Source organism: Chiroxiphia lanceolata, chromosome 5 (assembly GCF_009829145.1).
Source record: "Chiroxiphia lanceolata isolate bChiLan1 chromosome 5, bChiLan1.pri, whole genome shotgun sequence".
NCBI lineage: Eukaryota > Metazoa > Chordata > Aves > Passeriformes > Pipridae > Chiroxiphia > Chiroxiphia lanceolata.
Genome location: NC_045641.1, coordinates 73,100,713 through 73,121,817, shown reverse-complemented (window position 1 = coordinate 73,121,817; position 21,105 = coordinate 73,100,713). Strand labels below are relative to the sequence as shown.

Here is a 21,105-nt window from a genome sequence, read left to right as displayed (position 1 = left end):
TAAATGTTGGTTAAAGGCAGGAGAGCAACTATGGAAACTTGTTGCCCCATGTTGGAACCACAGTCCATTCACATTAAACTGGTGAATCATTAGCCTGCATTTTAGAGTTGATGATTTTAGAGTTGCAGAGCAGAACCAATGGATTCATGAACATAATGAATTCTCCCAAGGCAGGCTAAAAACTATTTACCATTCTCTAATTATAAAAGTTAGTGGTGCAGTATAAACATACCTTAGCATTAGCTGATCTATCTATCCATCCCTCCCTCCATCCCAGTCTACTGGAAGAAGGTTTCTGGGTCCCAATGGAGAAGTAAGAAAGAAAGAAACATGACCTATTGACTTTGTATTTCTACGGGATTTGGCCAATATTCTTTTTGTCTCTTTCCCCTAAACTCTTTTGTGTGTTGTAGAAGTCTTAGAAGAAAAGACCCAGCAGAACTGTAAAATAGCCTTTCCTGTATGTATGGTTTTTGAAACTGGGTGGGTTCAATGTAGAAAAGAAGTGCAATTTACCAATTTTTTTCTGGGGCTTTTTATTATCAGTGTCATAATTCAGTAGATTAAACTTAATTTTAACTGATAATTTCAAAGTCTAGCAGGATCCAACAGGAGAAACACCAGATAAAGTGATAAAAAAAATTTCTAAAGAAAAAGCAGCAACGTGACATGAAACAGTGACCCCTCCAAAAGCATATTGTAATTCACTCTTACTGAAACATTGATTACTCCTTTTCAATTTCTGTGGCATTGCTGTTAATACTGTGCTTCCTGTTCTTGCTAAAAGGTAGTGATTATCACATGTGACTGTGCCTGGGATCAGTGTGTTTCTCACTTCAATTTACCTTCAATCCTCCTGTGCCCCTTGAGACATCGAGGAGCACTTCTGGCTGAATTTACTGAATATTAATCACTGTTTAACAGAGCCAGGGAACACAGCCCCATGTTACTGAAAAACTTCAAGAAATTATTTAGACTTAATCCAAAATTAGTGTAATTTTCTCTTCCCTGCAGCCTTTCCTTCTTTTTCTTTCTACACAAAGGACAACAGGATGCAACTTAAGAGACCTCAACATGATGAAGAACGAGCTGCACGCAAATTTCTCAAATATGCTGCAAGAAATCAGGAAATCAGCTGTGCTAGGAAAGGGGAAAGAAGTCCATAGAAATAATGGTAAATCAACAAATTGTGATGAGAGCTTATCTTTCAACATGGCAGGGAAGGAAATGAGATGTGTCCTCTGTTTCTACCCAGTTCTGTCTCCTCAGGTGAGTCTGTGTCTTCACGGAAGTGACCATCTAGAAAGTAATTTTTTAGCATATATGTTCATTGTGTATCTTTCTGTTATATAGGTTTCCAGGCTGTGCTTTTTTCCCTAAAAGTGGGAACTGCAGCTCTGTAATTGTTGTGGAGAGGAGGTAATGAGCATAACTTGCTTACTGTGACACGAAGCTTTTCCCTTTCCTTCAAAGCCAGCGTCATCAAAGGCCAGCAACAGCGTTCTGTCCCAGCACCTCTTATGAGGGAGCAATCCCCAGACATATTCAATTTTGGAGGTGCTTTTCCAGCCTTGGATGTTGGCTCCAGAAAGAGGATAACAGTACCTTTCCTGTGGAAGTGAAGAACCCACCCCTAGTGCCGGTGGTGGTAAAGGAGAGGTATGGGAGAAATCCCTGGGAGTCTTTAATTTTGGAGGCGGTGGTCAAGTTTTGTAGGTACATTTAATTTGGTTTTTGGAAGTACACCACGCCATCTGGTGGAGCTGCTGAAATGCGGCAGTGGAAGGTAAAAGGCGACGAAAGCTTTTCGTCCTGGCGCAAAACGTGACGGGAGAGAAAACGCTCAGTGGGTTTCACGCTCACAGCCAAGGATTTCGGCTATATTATGCACTCAGAGCTTTCCTTTCCAACTATATGTACCAGCCCATTCTCTCACGCTCATAGAGGTCCTGTAGCTAAACTAAAAATGTCCAGCAAAAACCTCAGTGCCAGCCGAGAAAGCTCCACACTGAACTCAAACTCCTTGAATTGCACCACAGCCCCTGCAGCCTTTACCTTCCCCCGGTATTTTATCGTCTGCACCACCAATACCGGCTCTGGGTGCTTTCCTTCCAAAGTTTGGATGCAGCCTGCAAAAGTGACTGCTCCCACACAAGGGATCTCACACAGGATAGGAAACTTTAGCTGTTTTTTCCCTCCCAGCAGCAGACCATCATCTGCACAGCCAGCACTGCTTCAGAGCTGGGCCGGGATGGAGGTGGGACAGGCTATTGCCTTGACAAAATCAATGGACTGCCATAATTTACAGGAGCCCAGCTCCACAATTTTTATGCAGTCTCCAAAGCTGAATATGCCCAGGGATTTATCCTGAAGAAAAGGAGCTAAGAGAGAAAGCTGCTGCTGGCCATTACCTCCCCTGTGCACCCTACCATCTCTAACCCCAACACTGGGACAGGGTGATTTCCTTCCCAAGGGTTCTTCAACCCTCACCAGCCCCACAGCAGAAGGGTCCTCTGAGAGACCAGGGAAGGTATTCAGCTCTCTAATCTCCCCTGTTTCCACAGCAGCTCTCCCAAAATTCCCTTTTGGGTCTTTGAAATTCCTGCTCCTGAGGTAATCCTTGCCAAGGATACACTGGGCCAGTCACAATGGGGTGTTTTTGCCATTTTTTCCCAGTCAAGCTCACTCAGCTGCCAGTACAGTCCACCCAAACATGACCTGGAGGGTGTAGAATACACAGTTTGGTCACACCCACATAGTTCTGAGCTTCCCCTACTGTCCCTGTAACTAGGATGATAAAAACAAACTAACAGGCTGTCTTTGTATACAACAGATGTCAGATTTCAGGTTTACTATAGGCAAATTAATTTAATAGTCTCATATAAAAGAGATTTCTTATGGTTTCGATGATTTATTTTTCCTTATGCTGTACATTTTCCCCATCATGGAATGCAGCAGGGCTCAAGCATGACAACCTCTGGAATTACAATCAGAGATGGCAAGGGATGTGGGAGAAGGACTGTGTGGGTTCTGCCAGGCCTAGTAAAAATGGTGGAGATGATTTCCACAAGGTACTTGTCATGATTATTGTCCTTTTAGTATATTCTCTTGCTGTACACAATAACATAGGTGCAAGCAAAAATATATCAGGCTGAAAATTTATTTTCATACCTCAAAGAAAATAAAAAGGTACACTTAAAGTTTTCAGAAGTGCTCCAGTGATTTAGGTTCATTTCCAAACATGGCATGTGGAGCAGCAGGAGTTCACTTCCATAATTCTACATATGTGAATTACTTAAGACTATAACAACCATGTAAACACTCTCATTCTCCATAGGGTGATAGGGTCATACCCAGGAGGGAATTAGTTCCCACTGTCTTATATACCCAGTTTAGGATGAAAAGAATAATCCTCTGAAAATGTATTTTTCTCTCCAAAGGCCATATAGGGAGTCTGGCCAACCAGCAGAGACATAAGAAATCAAATATCTGCTATTTAATCCTGGGTGAGGCGAGTTCTCTGTTTAGTATCTAACTCCCCTTCCAGGCATTCACACTGACATTAGACACCTAAACTTTTTATTTGTGGCTACTGTGTATCTAAAAGCCAAAATTCACAATTGGGACTAAGAAATGTAGATACCTGGTTGAGTTGAATGGGAGAAAGTTAACCTAATCCTACTTTAGTTCTGCCTTGTTTGCAGAGGATTAAAATCTAACTGGTGGGTTTGCTGGCTTAGAAATAATGATGATTTTCTGGGCAACACATAATAATAGTCTGAATTGTCCAGCGACACCCTAGAGGACAAAAATTCAATATAGCACAACGAAAAGACAACCTTTATTCCCAGTTTCTCACACACAGACACGCACACACAAAATCCACAGTATCATTGTGATCTATAATACGAGTGGATTCGTGGGTTTGGTAGAATTGAAATTATAATACAAAAAGTTTACACAATGATTTTTAGGATGCAACTCCTCTGCACTTGGAGATGTGGAGGTCTTGCGTTGTTCTTGACAGCCTTGAAAAGCCCTCCAATGTTAAAAGAACAGCTCTCAGGTTTTGTAGGGTTTTTGAAGCAAAAAAAAAGAGTGCAATCCAAACCATATGTATTTGCTTGCCAATGGGGCTGATTTTTAATTATTTTTTTATAATAAAACAACTTTTGTCAAAGAGAACAAATAAAACTGGAGGTCTGAAAAATTCTATTTTGTGCAGGATCTAACTTTGCACGTAGGTTTGGCCAAGATTAGGAACTACCAAGGCAAACTGTGGTGCCTCTGGTGTGCAGTTGTCCCTCAAAGATCAGAAGGTTTGTAAATCCCTGCTCAAGTCCTGTGGCTTTGTTCACCTTTTATAGTGATGAACTCTGGGGTCTGGGATTTTCTTGTAGTTCTCCATATAGAGTCCTTAGAGCTGCTCAGGTTGCTCTGTTGAAATTTTGCTGTATATATTTTCCACAACACTTTTCCCCATAGAAACCAGGAGTAATAACTTTTAAGGAAGCTGTGGAAAATATTTCAAATAATACTGAGATTCTATTGCTTCCCCCCTCTATGCTTAATCACAATAAATATTTAAAAGGGACAGAGAAGTTATTCAAAGACCTGGCTGCATTTTCCATTACATTAAAAAAAATGAAAATAGAAAATTAAGTCTTTGCTACTTCATTATCATTTTCTTGGCAGATCCATTAATATTTTTTTAGATACAATAAGCAGTATGTAATTAAAACAAATATAGCAAACCTTCCTTTTTTATGTAGGATTGTAAGTGTAAGTAAAATAATCTTGAAGCTGTGTCAGTCTGATCTTTTTATATGATGGCACGAGAACTGACACAGCTCTGTGGGGATTCTGTCACAGTGACAAATTTAGAAGCAAAATAAAGACTTGACAGTCCATAATTTACATAATTTACTCTGAATATTTGTTTATATTGCTATATTAGCATAAAGCTCTGGTGTAACTATATTAGTCAAGGAATTTGTCCCCACTTTCTCGGCACAATTTCCATGTTTTCTCCAAAAGAGCTGCTTTAGCATCCACAGTTCAAACAAAGTCACCTATGAAATGATGGTGATTTCAGCTCTTCCCCTAAGAAATGGGAAAGACTGGGAGCCTACAGGCAGCTATGTGAGTTTGGATAATAAGTGGGAGCTCCTTATGATCCAGTGCCTTCATTGCTTGTCTTGGAGTGTCATAAAGAACATGTGGAGGGAAACCTATGGGTTGGTCCACAGTGTGGAAAATGGCAGAGCAAGCTGTTGTCAGCTGGAACCAGAGCAGCCTGTTGAGAGAACACTGCCCAGAGTGCAGCCACCTTTCCCCTCCTGGTTAGTGGGTTAAATAAACCAGGGCAATCCAGGTGGAGAGTGCTCAGCCAGGACCTGTGGCAGATTAATCCAGACTGCAGCAGCTCTTAGGTCATTTTCCTCACATTGGTGAGGAATTTGTGAAACCCCTAATTTATGAAAAGCTTTTCCCACTGACACTATTCCTTCACCATTTCTGTTCCTTTGGGGTTGGCTGGCCAGGCTGATGGAAGCCTGCTACAGCGTGGAATCTGTGTGGATTTCGTGGAGCCAAAATTCGGCATTTTCATTGAGATCTGCTTAGAATTCTTTGCATCCCCCCTCCCTCCACGAGGCCATCAGGTGAAGCAGCTTCTGTCTTTAAGCTGCCCGTCAGCCATGGTCACAGATTCTCCTTTCTCCGGGGTCACCAGCCCACGGAGGGACCCCCCCCGCCGCCGGTGAGTGCCCCGCGGGGACGGGCAGGGGCGGCGGAGGGGTGGAGCATCCTTCCCCGCATCCTTCCGCACATCCTTCCCCTCATCCTTCCCCGCATCCTTCCCTGCATCCCACCCGCCATTCCTCCCCGCATCCGTCCCGCATCCCCCTCGCATCCCTCCCCCGATCCCTTGGCGCATCCTTCCGCACATCCCTCCCCGCATCCCTTCCCTCTCCTGCTCTCGGGGAGATGTCGGTCGGTACCAGAATTCTCGTCTGCTGGAGTCTGACGTGGGAAAGCTGGCGACGTGTTGTACCTGAGGATCGGCCTGTGGTTGTTTCCGCTCGCTTAAAGGTCCAAACATACCCTACAACATTTCGAATTCCCGTAATTACCTTTTTTTCCCCCCGTCCTCCTTCCCCCCGGCTTCCCTCCCCCCATCCCCGGCAAATCGAAAAGCCCTGATGCAAAATACTCTTTCAGATCAGAGCTGAGAGTGTTCTGACATTCAAGAGCTTTTCATTTTTCTTAATCCTCTAAAAAAAAGCATTTCAAAACATTTTAGCTTGTCACGTAGAGGAATGAAAGTGCTTCACTTAGAAACAGCAAAATGAAACATTCCACATTCACGTTGCCTTCTTTTTTTTTTTTTTCCCTCCTGTTTAGACAATTTTGTGGAAATGGCAGAACTGAATTAAATTATGAAGTTTAATAGACAGAAATTAAGTAAATTTTCATGTTTTGATAAAGAAAATCGTGACCATAAATTACTCATTATATGTATTTTCAAAAATATCACATGACAATGCTATTTCAGATGATGATTAGGTGGGTTAAAGATTTTTTTTTATTAAATCTTGTGTAACAAGACAGATATATAGAAGAACTTGGAAGCTTTCAGTCAACAATTTTTTTTTCTGAAGCACTGAATTTTAGTACATGAAAAAGGAAAGAAATAAAAGATGGGGGGGGGAAAGTAAATGCAATAAAACATTTCAAGCCCTGTGGAGGACTGTTGAGGACTATCTCAGTGTAATGCTGTGTTGATGCTTCAAATAAAAGGGAGAAAACAAAAGATGCTCATTTCCTCTAGTTCTGAGGTTTGATTTCTCATCCCTACAACAGTCGGGTAAGAAACATCAGAGAAAAGGGAGCAATCTGGATTTGCCAAAATTCTGATGTCCTGCAGTGTTTGGCCTCAGCCATCCAACCCCATCCTCAGCCCAGAGCTCACTGTAACCCCTCTTGGCATGGAAATGTCTTTCCCCTCAATCCATTGCAAATCATTTGCTCTTTAGTGATCCGGATGCAACCCCTGGATCCCACAAGGTTTAAGCAAATTCTGTCCCAGGGGCCTCCAGCTCCAGTACCTAATGACAAGTCCAAGGAATTGGACTTGATGATCCTTGTGATCCCTTCCAACTCAGGATGTTGCATTATTCCAAGAGCTGCCATGTGTCCTGTGAGGCACCACAAGCCCCAGACCTTTGCAATTTGTGCCCTTGAGTTTTAGGGCTCAAGCCATGATGGAAAAATGTGAATCTTGGTTCACCTTTGATGGCACTGAAATAAAAATGAGCAAACAAACCAACTGGCTGCATGTAGACCCTCTCAGGACTTCTTTCTCACTAAATGAACATACACCATGTGTTTTTCAGCTAAAAAATATTCCATGTAAAAAAGGCCTATTGTATTGAAAACTGTATTCTTGGTATGAGCAATCAAATTAGTTTGGAATTTCATTTCAAGTTTTAAAAAAGCTGTTTCAGAAGAAGCAGGTCTGTGTGATCAAAAAGTGAGATTTGGTCTGTCTTTTAAGCAGAACAGCTGGAGGGATTTAGGTATGTAAAAAAAGTGAGTAAAATATCTGAGTAGGCTTTTCTGCTCAATATGGTGGAAGACATGCAAAATTACGTGGTCAAATTCCAATTATCCAAGCTTAATTCAAAAGAAATCCAAAGCTGAGTCTCTGCAAGCCTGCCAGAAGTTAGACTACCTTGTCTAAATCAGTTACTTCAGAGTAGCCATCTGCTAATAGTCCGTGTGCTGCAACGCAGCCTCTTGGAATCTTACTGCTCCAGAGAGGGCAAAAATGAAAATAAAAGCAAGCAGAAGAAATCCCGGGGGACTGCAGCTTCAGGAGGCGAAAAATCGGTGCTTTTTGCTTGCCTGTCTCTTCCCAGTTTCCTGCCCCCTTCAGCGTCTGAGAAAGACAAGAAGAGTTTGTGCACTTTGGAAACTCGATAGGAGGCAGCAGCTGATCTTCCCATCACCAGCCTAAAAATAATCCGCTCCAGGGCTTGGAGCGGCTTCACTAAGTGGAGGAAAATCCTGCCATCGGGATGATATTGATCACATAGCACAGCCGAGTGACAGTTTGGGTTGGGATTTGGGGTTTGTGTTGCCAAAGGTAAGCTGCAGAGTTTGTTCTAACATTCAGCAACCAACCGGGGCATGCGATGACCCTCCCCCATTATCTCCCACTAACCACCTCCTCCTCCTTCCCTTTATATCTCTGGGACAGGGCTGCTCCTCGTTCTTTCCTGGGATTACAACTCCAATCTCTTTTTCCTTTTCCTTTTTCATTCGCAGGCGTTCTCAGTCTTTACTGTCTCCTCCTGCTGATGTTTTTTTTTTTGCTGCTGTTCACAGGGTTATGTTTGTTTTTTTTTTTTAAGCTGTCCTGTCTTGGCATGTGAAGTGGAAGGTTTTAGAGCAGCAGGGCAGAGTAGCACGCTGGTGTTGGGAATGGCATTGTGTGGAGAAACTTACCAAAAAAGAGAAAACAAAGCGATGTGTTAGACCTGTGAGACCACTGCAGATGTTTGTGTGAGAGGCTTTGCAGTGCCAACAGCCTGTTTAGCACCGCTGCTGCTGTGATTTTCTCTGTGTTTGGAGCCTGATCCAAAAATCCTCCCGAAGTCAATGAGATTCTTTGCATTGACTTCAGCAACGTTTGGATCAGGCTGCTGGTTACGGCAGCGAGCGATGCGAACGCTGACAGGCACCAGAGGTAATTCGTCACTGTAGGGCCCAGGGTAACTGGGACAGTGCTCAGAGAGGAAGAGGGGTCTGTCTAGAATGGGTGGTCACAGCTTAAATAGGAATAAAAAGGAAATGGGATTTTGTATAGGATCATTTTTTATTAAACAGGTTTTAAAGGGGCGGCGCTTTTTGCCGCTGCCTTGGCAGAACTCTTTGTGAAGGATGCAAGGACTGTAGATCACATAGGCTGGGCTAGGTCCAGTGCTTTTAGGAGGGTAAGAAGGACAAACTAGAAGGTTTCAACCCAGAAGGAAAAAAGATTCAGAGCACTCACCTAAAATCTGTGGCAAACCTCAGAGTTAGGCCTTCTGTTGTGTCTATTCAAACTTACAAATTCATAATTCATCCTTAGTTGAAATTCACTCCGTGAAATTCAAGAAGGAAAGAAAAATTCTTGCTTTTGTAAGAAGACAAGAATTTTTGTGTAACTGGGAGTATTTTCTCAATCCTGCACCTATATGCATACACATGTCTGTCTCTCTATATAGACATTTATATATGTGCATATACAGGCATAAAATGTATATCAGATGTAAGACCAAAATGAAATTCGATCTGAACTGAGACACAAGTATGCTCTGTAAACTGATCTCTTTTAATTAGCAAGTGCAGCTATCAATCCATATATTTTTTTTAAATATGGGCAACAGAACTACTGCAATAAATGTTTTTCAAAATATTTTTATTCCCCCAAGGAAGCTCCACCTGAGGAGTGTACTTATACTCTTTTCTCTATAGTCATAAGTATCTTGCAGAGCATGACGAACAGAGGTATAATCCAGGTAAGATGAAACTCTTGAATCTGAAGATTTTTAAGTCCACTTTAAAAGACCCTTAAGGTAGTTAAAATGTCTTTCGCTAGAATTCTTATAGTTTTATACTTGGTGAGGATGTGAGGATGTTGTCATAACTTTTACGGAAATTCAGATTATCTACCGTTTTTCCACTGTCTTCCTCACAGTTGCTTGTGGAAAATATATCTCATGGACTGGCTTAGTGCCCTGAGAATCCCCATTTGTGCTTGTTAATATGATATTTGTGAGTGTTTAGGTTCAGTGTTATGTCATTTTCATGTTTACTACTTTGACCTATTTTTTTTTCTTCCCTAAACCTCTGTCTTCTTCACAGTAAATCACTTTTTTTGCTGTTTTCTGTTTGTTATCTTATGTCTGTACACCTTCACTCAAAACCAGGAAGTCTCAACTTGCCAGTGACGGGGATTTTAGCATAAAAACTTAAATGCTTAAAGGACACAAGGTTTTTTAGCCATTTCGTTGCAGGGTGAACTGCTGTTCAGATAGTTCACATCCTCATTAAAGTAAACCAAGAGGGAATCAGAGTCCCAAATGATGTAAAGGAGGGCTGAGAATTGCCTTCCACTGGCACCCACATGGGCCCATTCTCCTGATTGTTCTTTCCATTCCCTCCCCTCTGTGAAGTTTTGCTGGTGGCTTTAGCTCATATGTGACTCTTCAGCAAAGGCCATTTTCAAAGGGAGGAAGAAGAACCACCTCTGAGAATTTCTGATGAGTTGTAGAGTTCATAAAGACAGGAGTTAAAGCGAGTAATTTGTCAATAACTGTAAAGGGCAAAGGCCCACCAGCCTACAAGTGTTAAAGCAAAAACTTACCTGATACTTGGCACCCCAAGTGAGGAATGTAGCTGGTACCCTCAGGTAGCACATACTTGTTATCAGATGATCTTTGTCACATTACTGCATTTTCCCTGACTGAAATGACAAATTAAACCTGGTATACTTGACAACATTATTATGAAGTACAGCAAATTTTTACATTCCTGCTGTAAGTAGCAGTGAAGCAAATATATTGTGATGTACCCACTTCATTGTAATCACCCCAGCATAACTTGTTGGCCTACTGTATTCTACAGAAAGGGAATTTGTCTCTGGGAAGGCCATTTTTTGGTAACAACTATGTTGTCTTATTAAATGAATATATGAGGAACTCAACAGCTATTCTGAAAGGCTGTTACTACCTGACAAGTACTGGTGATCAATAACTGCAGATGACCAACAGAATAACTTGTTAACCTTTCCATCTTTTCTCTCCTGAATGTTCATGTTTGGGTTATAAATTTCATTGCTTTAATGTGGCAGTTGGACTGCTCCCATTTTTTGCAGCCCCTGCTGTTTGCCAGCCAAAGCTTGTAGAGAAATCTTCAGCTCCAAAGATTCCCACCTGAGCATGAGCTTAGAGAAAAGATCTTTGTAAATCCATATGAGAAGAAGAGGCCTTTGCTTTCCAGTGACTCTCCCTTCCTTTGGGACCCACAGAGAAAGATTTTCTAGGAAACTAGTGGATGTTTCTCCACTGTTATGCCTTGTTCCTGTGGTCCTTGGGACAGTCCTGCATGAGCCAGCTTTGAAATTGAAGTATGGCAACTGCAACAGCTCAGCACTGGTGTTAATCTTGCTGTGAGCAGGGCTTCTTATTTTGGGAATTGCACCAGGGGGATAAATACTGTTAATTCCGAGGCTGAACTAATATTTTTGTGGCTCTCTGCTGGACTGTGAGCCTGCAGTGGAGCAGGCTGCTGAGGGTGATAAAACCACCTGGCTTTGCTGCTTAATTCACCTGAGCATAGTTCCAGGAGGGCTGGTTTTGTGCTGCTTCTGGTGTTCCCAAGGAAAGGGTCTTGGCAGGTGTGGGAGGGCAGAGGCTGCTACAGAGTGTGATCTCCTCTCTGAGTTGCAGCAGTAACTGCTTTTTTCTCTTCCACCCCTTGACAACAGAAATCTCTTCAAATTTCTGCTCATGCTCCTCTGCAGCCCTGTTTTTCCTCTGATATTTCTCTGCATCCTTACTGTGGCCTAAAACGCCTGTCTTCTCATCACTGGTGAGGAGAAAATCACCTTTGGCTGCACGGTGGGAAACCTTGAGTCAGCTCTGTGTTCTGACCTGCTGAGGGCTAATTCAAAGACCCCCAGCACAGCTGTTCTTTACAGGTTTTGCTGCTCCATGTGTTCAGCATTCTGTCTTTGGCAGCGATCAACAACTGGTGCTTGGGAAAAACATGTATTTAGTTATGTACTTGCACAGTGCTCAGCACTGAGAGAAACAAACAGCACATGGGCAAGATTCACCTCTCTAAAGGTCTAGTTCACCTCTCTACAGACCCAGTTCTGACTGAAGCCCAACACTGGCTCACTAAAAGAGTTAAAGAAATGGAAGAATAGTTTGATTTTTATTAAGAGAGCCAAATTTGGCCAGTGCTTAATCATAAAAGTGTTCCATCTTCCTTTCCAGCTGCAGTTTTTGATGAGTTACAACAGTAAGCGTGACTGCAATTCTTCATAGTTTTTCTAAATTTGTTGTTCTTCCTTTTCACATTTTCATTTCATTTCATGAGATGAAATCTTACAGGTTTACAGAAGAGGAAGGAATAGTGCCTTTTTGCTCTACCTTTCATTTGGTATCTGCAATCATGGTCTTTCAAACTGTCTTAATTTCCAGGTTCAGTTTTTTGAGTGAAGATTTTCAAAACCTCGTTAAAAGCCAGTATAGATGAGGCCTTATAAAAATCTTTATAATTCTTAGAATTATTAAAGATCTCTTTCTTTAAAGAACACCCAATACTGAAATATTGTTTGAAAATGCAACTTAGACTCTCAAATTAGTCTTTTCAGTCTTTTGAACGTGCTACTTGCACTGTTCACAGCCCTGACAATGTGTCCTTGTGTGGTCACACTAAACTTTCCAAGCATGGGATCTGAGAAATTTTGCCATTATGTTATCAAATTTTTCTTTGGAGAAGACTGAAGGCTGCAGCCCCTGCTGCAGATAGTTGATAGTTCTGAACTATCACTCTTGGATGAGTGATGGCATCTGAAAACTTGTCATGGTTTTTTTCAGTGGTGCTGCAAAAGCGTTGTTGCAAAATGCCCTGCACTGTCTAGAGAAATCAAGGATTTGCTCTTCTGCCTTAGGGGTTTTTCTTTCTGTCCTTCTTTGGAGATGAACACAGCTTGTTAAACCTTGAGGGTGATGAAAATGAGCTTCTGGAAGCATGTCCTGATGCAGCAGAAAGTAATGGCTAATTTCAGCTTTGAACCAAATGAGACTCTCCCTCATCCCTTAGATGTCAGTAAAATTTCATCCAATATATTTCACCTATTTGTGCAGCTTGACCCAGGAAGTCGAAACTGCATGACTTGCTTTATTCCTGGGGTGATGTGTCTGCAGCTCTGCACCTCCAGAGCCTCCTGTGTTTGTAAGTTCTCCAAAAACACAGAGCAAGGTCTAGTGGTTTGAGTCACAAAACTGTGGCGGGTTTAACAGATCTGCCTTCTGTACCAGAAATGGGTGGGAAGGGAATGATGGATCTCTTGGAGCTCTGCTGTGCTGCAGTGTGTTTCCATACACCACTCCTGAAGGTACAGGGAGCTGCCAGCAGCCTGTCTGTGCAGACACCAGAAGGTGTTATGGAAGTTGGGGTGCACCAACAGATGCAGAACATGAGTCCTCCACTTCCAGTCACAGCTCATTCCCAGCACAGTGGGAATGCACAAAAGGATGGAAGGCAGGGAGGAAGGAAGGGTCACTGGACTGTTAATGCTTCCAGAGTTCTTATCTCCTCTATTCCCTATCAATGCCATGCTGTAGTAGATGTGTGTCCTAAGGTGGGTGCTGCTAAAAAGGGAAGTTGTGCACTTTATGATTTGGCATTTTATGAGGCATTGGGTCAGCACAGCATCACAACACTGGCCAAAATGTTTAGACAGATTTTAAGCCTGTGGAGGTTCAATGAATATGGTCACTGGATATGGTGATTAACGATGAAATGTTTTCTGTTTTAAAATCCTGGGAATTTATTGCCAATTACCCTCTATCATTTCATTGGCAAAGCAATAATATTTTGTTTTCTGGGGTTTTTTTACAAACTAACCAACCTAGGCTTGATTTTCGGTCTCATTTTAACAGAAGACAATTAAATCCTACTTCCTTTTTGAAGCGAAGATGTAACAGAAGTACTGTGAATAAAGTGCTCATACCTACTCTGGAAAATTATCACCAGTATGATGGGCACTGTCTCTACATATCAGTATTAACTAATAGGACCAGATTCTTTTCTCAGCAAAGGACAACTGGTTTTAAGAGTGTGTTGTTGGTGTAATGGGAAACCTCTACAAACTGTTAGCTAGGAGATAACACTCTCCATGAAATTAATAGTCCTTCTTCCACAGGAACACCTACTGCCTATATTCCATTTCCCTTCCAGAAAAATGTGAAAAAAACCCCAACAGTTCCCTTAGCTTCCCTGGGACATGATTTTAATCCTTTCTCCCAGATTTATTTTTGACCAGAAGCCAAAAGCTACACTGGAAGTCAATGATTCAGTGCTCATTTGAACCCAGGATTCTCCTGCCTTTCGGTACCACTCCAACCACCAGACCACAACAGCATCTTACCCTGTCTCAGAAAAGAGTCCTCTTTGTGGGAAAGGGAGGAAAATTCCCAGCAGAACTCCCTTGGACTTCTGACCTTCGATAAAAATGAGGAAACAGTGCTTCTGATTTTCAAGAGATTATCATTACCATTAAGTTTCTCTTAAAGGAGACGTGAAGTTTTACAAGTTAAACCCCACACAATCTCTGTGCAGCTTTTTGAAAAGTTCCATATTTTTTTTTGCTAATAAGTCCCCAATTGAGACAGAATTCATATTAACATAATATTTCTTTTGTGTTGCTAGTCTCATTTATTGATTAATGTATTTTTATATAAAAATAAAATGATAGAATGATAGTGGTCATATCACTCTATTCATTATAGAGAATGGGCCAAACTCTGCATCAAATTGTTCTGGACTATTAACAGATGGTTTTTACTGAAGATTGAGTGGGTTGTTCATCAGCTTTTGCATCACAGTAAGTACATGCATGCAAGTTATGTTTTACTTCTGGCAAATCTCAGCCATAAATTGCTGATATATTTGGGAAAGGAACTGCATTTCTCACATTCTTTTCAAAGGAACTCCTTTACAAGTGTCACTGATGTGCTTCAGTGTGGATTATGCTTTTCAGAACCAGCAAGAAGTTAGTTAAAAGTGAAAAGGGGGTTTAGCAGAGGTTCAAAATGCATCTTTGAATTCTGTATCTTTTGAAGATCTGCATGTTTATGCTCCCTCTAAGGGACTACTTGAGTAGTTTATGCTTACCTTGTTTAAACAACTAGGCTCACAGAATTAATCTAAACTATTTGAGGAAAGAAGGAAAACTTTTTCTCCCCATTAACTAACTTTTTTTTTTGTTAAACTGCATTCATGCCTTTTTTGCATCTGTTTGGTTCTGATTCAGCAAAACTTGTTTGTCATTAATGCCAATGTTGTTGGAGAAGTATGCCTTGCTGAATTAAATATATCCTTTCTATTCTAGTGTGCAAAATTTGAGAAAAGAGAATGATGTGAGTAAATGAGTTTATATAATCCAATCCTAACCACTGTGTTGCTCCTTGTAAGTCTCAGGCAAAGAAATGAGCAAGGACACGTTTTTGGTCGCAATCTTGTTTCATCTTCTGATAGAGAAGAATGAAAAAATAAAAGATTCACAGGTTGATGAAAGCCAGAAACTGGTCACACTGTGGTCTGCAAGCACGAACACATGAGCTTATCTTGGTGTACAAAGATAATCTCTAAGAAATCATGGTAGTCAGGGACTGCTTAGATGAGTCTAAGCACGTGCATAAGGATTTGCAGGATCAAGCACAAATGCTGATTTACTGCCTGTGCAACCTTCAGTGCTACCTACTTTGGGTAAGAGTTTGTCAGTCATCTCCAATGACTCGTGTGTGACTGTTGCTCTGTGCAACAACAAAGAAATACAAATTATCACTGAATGCAAAGCTGTCAAATCACAAATATCAAAGGTCCAGAGCAGAATGTGGTGCCACAAATGGTTAGAGATGTTGCACAGGCGATGTTGGCTCACCAGAGAAGCACTTACACGCAGGAGTCAGCCTATGTCCATTTGGGTTTTCGTATGAGAAATGGAAATACTTCTTATTCAAAACTTTCTTATTCTCACAGGGAGAAGATCTGTGCACATAATGAACACTGAAAGGCATAATTCATTTAAAAATAGCACTTATTATAAATAGTAGATGCAAATAAATATAAACAACATCAATAAAATACAAATGTCTCATGAGCACAGCCTTCATTCTAACGTGCCTATAGTCGGCATAGCCCAAAATAACTTTCAAAATGCAACTGCGTGGGTTGTTCAGTGTCTCTTTATTCTATTTGTTTGGTCCTTAGGTAATGGGAATGCTAGCACTCTTGGTAGTCAAAAAATCTCTTTTTTTTTGTAGTAGCCAGACCCTCTGGGAGCGATGAGACTCGCGTTCTGTGGGAACGACAACGCCTCGGCCTACAACATCAGCGCTGGTGTCCTGAGGAATGTCTGCTTTGTGGATGCCCTCAACCTGGTTCCACATGTCTTCCTGCTGTTTATCACCTTCCCAATCCTGTTCATCGGTGAGTTAATCAACAATCCTGCAAACATTTGAGCACAAATTTATGTTCGGTCTGGTTTTATTCGTCCTGTGGTGGAACCGTTGGATGTTTTATATTTCTTGATTTTAAAAAAACCAAGAGGCAGAATGGCTTCACCCAGAGGATGTGATGCCAACTAGCTTCAAATGCAGGCATTTTGGATATGAATATGAACTAATCAGCCTGAAGAGATGGATGAGAACCAGAGGCATCAGAGCCAAACTTCTCTCTGTAGAAGTTTTCCTCAGAACTGAAATTGCCAACTTGCAACCTTTGCTATTATTAGACATTAGAAGACCCAAGGCAGTGGGTCTGAATTCCCTTCAAGTTATGTGAATTTCAGAGAATATCTAAAATGTGCAACTTGGAACTAAGGATAGGACAAGTGCTGGAAATTTTTAGAACAGAATAATTGCTTCTTTTTGCCAACATTTGTAAACAAAAGTAGAACTATAGAGATAATTCTCTTTTTCCCCCACAGGAATGAAAAGAAGAAATGATAAATCCCCCTTGAGGAATTTAGGACAGTGGAACAGCTCTAACTCATGCTTTCTTGTATAAAAACCCTATCTAAACTAGTACTCTAATGACACTTTTTTTTTCTCTAGTTATCTCTTTATCCCAGTTAATTTGCAGGCATGAAATAAATACAATATAATACATTTTCAGAGCTGTCAAACTGATCATAGGAGATAAAGAGACTTGAATAACCATCAAAAGGCACTAAGTATTAATGAAAATAAATACTCTCCTGACAACTGCATGAGAAATGGCACATCAGTTCTTCCATGCCACTTTCCTGGTGTCATATATGTACATAGGAATATATTTCTTGCACGAGGAAGATTTGAATTTGGGACTATACTTGAATTGGGGATTTAAGGACTTTTCTTATGCAAAAACACTCTAAAGTGACCAAATAATAGGCTACAGGAACCTGTGGGCTAAAACATTTGATAGCAGTCAATATATTATAACCTAAATATAATACTGTAACATAACCCAGTGACTGAAAACTAATTAAATAATAAGGCAAAGCAATAAGAAAAAAAGTTTAAAAAAAATAATAACTAAGGACTGGGGGAAAAAACCCCAAACGAGGGTTATGGAGAACTCTTTCCAACAGTGCTGGATTTTTATGTCAGTGCTGGCTTTTTCTTTGAGATCAGAGCAAGTCACTCTTGAATGATGGGGTTTTCTGCAGAAGTGTTTGATGGAAGCTCAATGCAAGGTCTGAGGGCAGAGAGAAACTTTTACAACACTCTAGATTATGCATTGAGTGGCTGCTTTAGTTTTTTTACAGGTATCAGCCAATTAATTTCGAAATAGCATTGCAGCCACTGAAAATCCCCTCTATTTTCTGACAATGTTATGGGAAAAAACCCCATAATAGCTTAAATTGTATGTTGTTTGTTTGAAGTAAATGTATCTCTTTGAGGCTTCATTTGAGGAGGCAAATTTTATATCAGTGGAAAACTTTGCCCACTCTTGTCTGTGACTGGGAAAGATGTGATGTTGTGCCATCACTTCAGATCTGTTGGTCTGAGGGTGACACTTAAGATGGTTTTTTTGTTTGTTTGTTTTATTTTCTCATAATTTTTCTTGGCCAGGGACTTCTTCTCTTTAATTGCAACTGTGGGAAGACTGTTGTCCCATTGTCTTCAGGGTTAAATTGAAGTTACATGGCCACTGAGACACTCCTGCCTCATCTTTTCAGTCACAACAGCCCCTATAGCCTTGCAGGGTGTTTTTACTGATTGTTACATATATATTAAGCGTGACCTATGGATTAGAATAGAAAAGTCACTGATTATCACTGTGATAACCTTTCTCTTTCACTACCATCATTTCCCAGGCTGGGGAAGCCAAAGCTCCAAAGTCCAGATCCACCACAATACCTGGCTGCACTTCCCTGGACACAACCTGAGGTGGATCCTGACATTCACCCTCCTGTTCGTGCACGTGTGTGAAATAGCAGAGGGAATAGTTTCTGACACGTAAGTGGCAGGGTTTGGTGGACAATCAAGCTAATTGCATTCATTAATATATGGTCTTAACGTGTGAGCAGATGGATAGTAAAGCATAAGGAGGTTTTCCCCCCCAAAAAATCACAGAATCATTTCATACACCGTCCAGATTTTGATGGGATGAAGATGATTGTTCTTAGCACTTATTCTCCTCTCATGTTATAGTGACAAGTAAATACTGACAAAAGTTAAAGCATTCACGTGGAAAAAATCCTTTTTGTCTCTAGGAAAGTCATGTTTTTCCTCTTGAATAGATAAGCAGAACACCTATGGTTTCACACAATGGTGAAAAAAGGCATCAAATTCACTGATTGCTGCCTGATTTATTTTCAGACAAATGAAATCTCGCCACCTGCATCTCTTTCTACCAGCTATAATGGGATTTGTGGCTGCCACTGTATCCATAGTCTATTACCATAATATTGAGACATCTAACTTTCCAAAGTTACTGCTGGGTAAGTCTAAGTCTAAGTCTAAGTCTCACATTTTTATATATATATAAAATATATAAATTTTATATATTTATGTACTCAAGTCTAATATTTATGTACTCTTACAAGACCTAGTAGTTTAGCCAAAGTCAGCTTGTGTAGATTGAAGAGGAGGGTGAAACATATGAGAATATTAATATTAATATATCTGCTCTCCCACCTGGTAGCATCATAGGAGTTACTGCACCTTTTATGAAGTACATGCTGAGAACTATTTTTAAAATTATCGCAAAAGAGAAAGCCTTGTATGACTGTTGTATTTCTATCATGAGCTTTTAGGTATTTCTGAACACTGCTCATTATTTTGAGGAAGAACTTGTCTTCACTCAAAAGGACTATTTCAAAAGGCCACTTTTAACACTAATCTGACCACGAACTGCCCTGTGCAGATGCTGTTGTTTCTCAACATCCTTTGCAGTTGATTTTAAGATTATCCAGCCTGCTGTCTCAGTCAGGAGATGGTCAGACTAGACATTGCAGGATAGTGTTTCATAGAGATTCATACTGTCCAAATTACCTATAACTCAGCAACCTGAACAAGCTGTTGACAGACACAAGCCAGGATTCAGGATACCATTAAACTCCATGAAGTCTTTTTTAAAATGGGCACATTTCCATATTCTCACTTGGGATGCACCCTTCTTTTTCAAAGAGGCAATGTGATGTTTGTTAAATTATGAGACTTCTGCTTCTTGTTCCAACACCTCTACCATGGGCAGGGGCACCTTCCACTAGACTAGGTTGCTTAGAACCCCATCCAACCTGTCCTTGAACACTTCCAGGGATGGGGCTTGGAAGCTCAGGCTTTTGAGGCACTGGTGTGGTTAAATTCTCATATATATATTTATATTTTTTTTCACTATGAGTGTGCACCTGTTTTACAGCTCTCTTCCTTTACTGGATAATGGCCTTTGTCACCAAAACCATCAAGCTTGTCAGGTACTGCCAGGATGGTGTTCCTTTTTCTCAGCTGCGTTTCTGCATCACTGGAATCATGGTGATCCTCTATGGGCTGCTCATGGCTGTGGAGATCAACGTCATCCGAGTCAGGGTATGTGGCTTCTTTAGCAGGGTCTGCAAAAATATCAGCAGTATCATGGGGATGAAGGTGGGTCTTTAGTCCCAGTAACTCTGGTTTGAGTCAAGTCTGGGCCCAAGTTTAGCTTGGCCATAAATATTTTGTTAATTCTATAGAAATCAGTGGGCATGTCTTTAAAATGTATGTCCTTGGTGTGTCCCCTGGGCTTGGTATGTATGGGTGACTGTGTTCAGCTATCCATCTATCCATCTATCTATCTATCTATCTATCTATCTATCTATCTATCTATCTATCTATCCATCTATCTATCCATCTATCTATCTATCTATCTAATCTCTCTCTCTCTCTCTCTCTCTCTCTCTCTCTCTCTCTCTCTATCTATCTATCTATCCATCTGTCTATCCATCCATCCATCTATCTATCCATCTATCTTTCTATCTATCTATCTATCTATCTATCTATCTATCTATCTATCTATCTGTCTATCTATCTATCCGTCTATCCATGTATCTATCCATCTATCTATCTACCTATCTCTATATATCTCTATCTCTATATATCTACAGACAAGGTGAATATATTTATATAGATAGATGCATATTTGTGGATGTAAGGAAGGTGTGTGTGTGTGTATAAAGCACGTGCTACATTAATGCTGATCAACTATTCAGGTAGTGAATGTATAAGTCAGCACACATTCTTACCCTCAATGATTTAAAGTAATTATATCCCAAGAGTATTTTTTTGTGGTTGCTCAGATAGGTGATACTGGTGGGCTGCAGAGCTGTGCCCACATCCCACTTTGCTCAGCGTTTTGCAAAATGGAAATGCTCCTACTTATAAGAAAATTCATATTTAAGTTCAATGTAAATGTGCCCTTAAATGCAATTTTGACATTGTAGTTGTACTGTACAAAATTTTTGCTAAAAATCACTGTTAATAAGAAAATTTCTGAGCAGATATTGTCTACTTTCTCCTCTCCAGAGGTACGTGTTTTTCATGAACCCCCAGAAAGTGAAGCCCCCAGAGGATCTGCAGGATCTGGGGGTCAGGTTTCTGCAGCCTTTTGTCAATTTGCTCTCAAAGGCCACTTACTGGTGGATGAATACTCTCATTATATCTGCTCACAAGAAACCTGTGGACCTGAAGGCCATTGGAAAGCTCCCAATTGCAATGAGAGCACTGACAAATTACGTCTGTCTCAAAGAAGCATATGAGGAACAAAAGGTAACTACAGATGTTCATGTCACTGTTT

General features: G+C 40.8%; 1 protein-coding gene across 12 annotated transcripts in view; it reads left to right on the top strand.

Annotated features, from left to right (window-relative positions):
- The first annotated feature begins 7,980 nt into the window (after positions 1-7,980).
- Positions 7,981-21,105, top strand: part of ABCC9 (ATP binding cassette subfamily C member 9) — a 69,443-nt gene continuing 56,318 nt past the window's right edge. For 6 of the 12 annotated variants that reach the window (XM_032687451.1, XM_032687450.1, XM_032687448.1 and 3 more), the window contains exons 1-7: positions 7,982-8,149; positions 14,574-14,668; positions 16,110-16,275; positions 18,149-18,290; positions 18,654-18,775; positions 19,696-19,862; positions 20,835-21,077. In XM_032687451.1, the coding sequence (XP_032543342.1) occupies positions 16,131-16,275; positions 18,149-18,290; positions 18,654-18,775; positions 19,696-19,862; positions 20,835-21,077 (819 nt within the window). In that variant the 5' untranslated portion in view covers positions 7,982-8,149; positions 14,574-14,668; positions 16,110-16,130. Of the gene's footprint in view, positions 8,150-14,573; positions 14,669-16,109; positions 16,276-18,148; positions 18,291-18,653; positions 18,776-19,695; positions 19,863-20,834; positions 21,078-21,105 lie in introns of all 12 variants that reach the window. The other 6 variants (XM_032687449.1, XM_032687446.1, XM_032687442.1 and 3 more) reach the window with 2 other exon arrangements.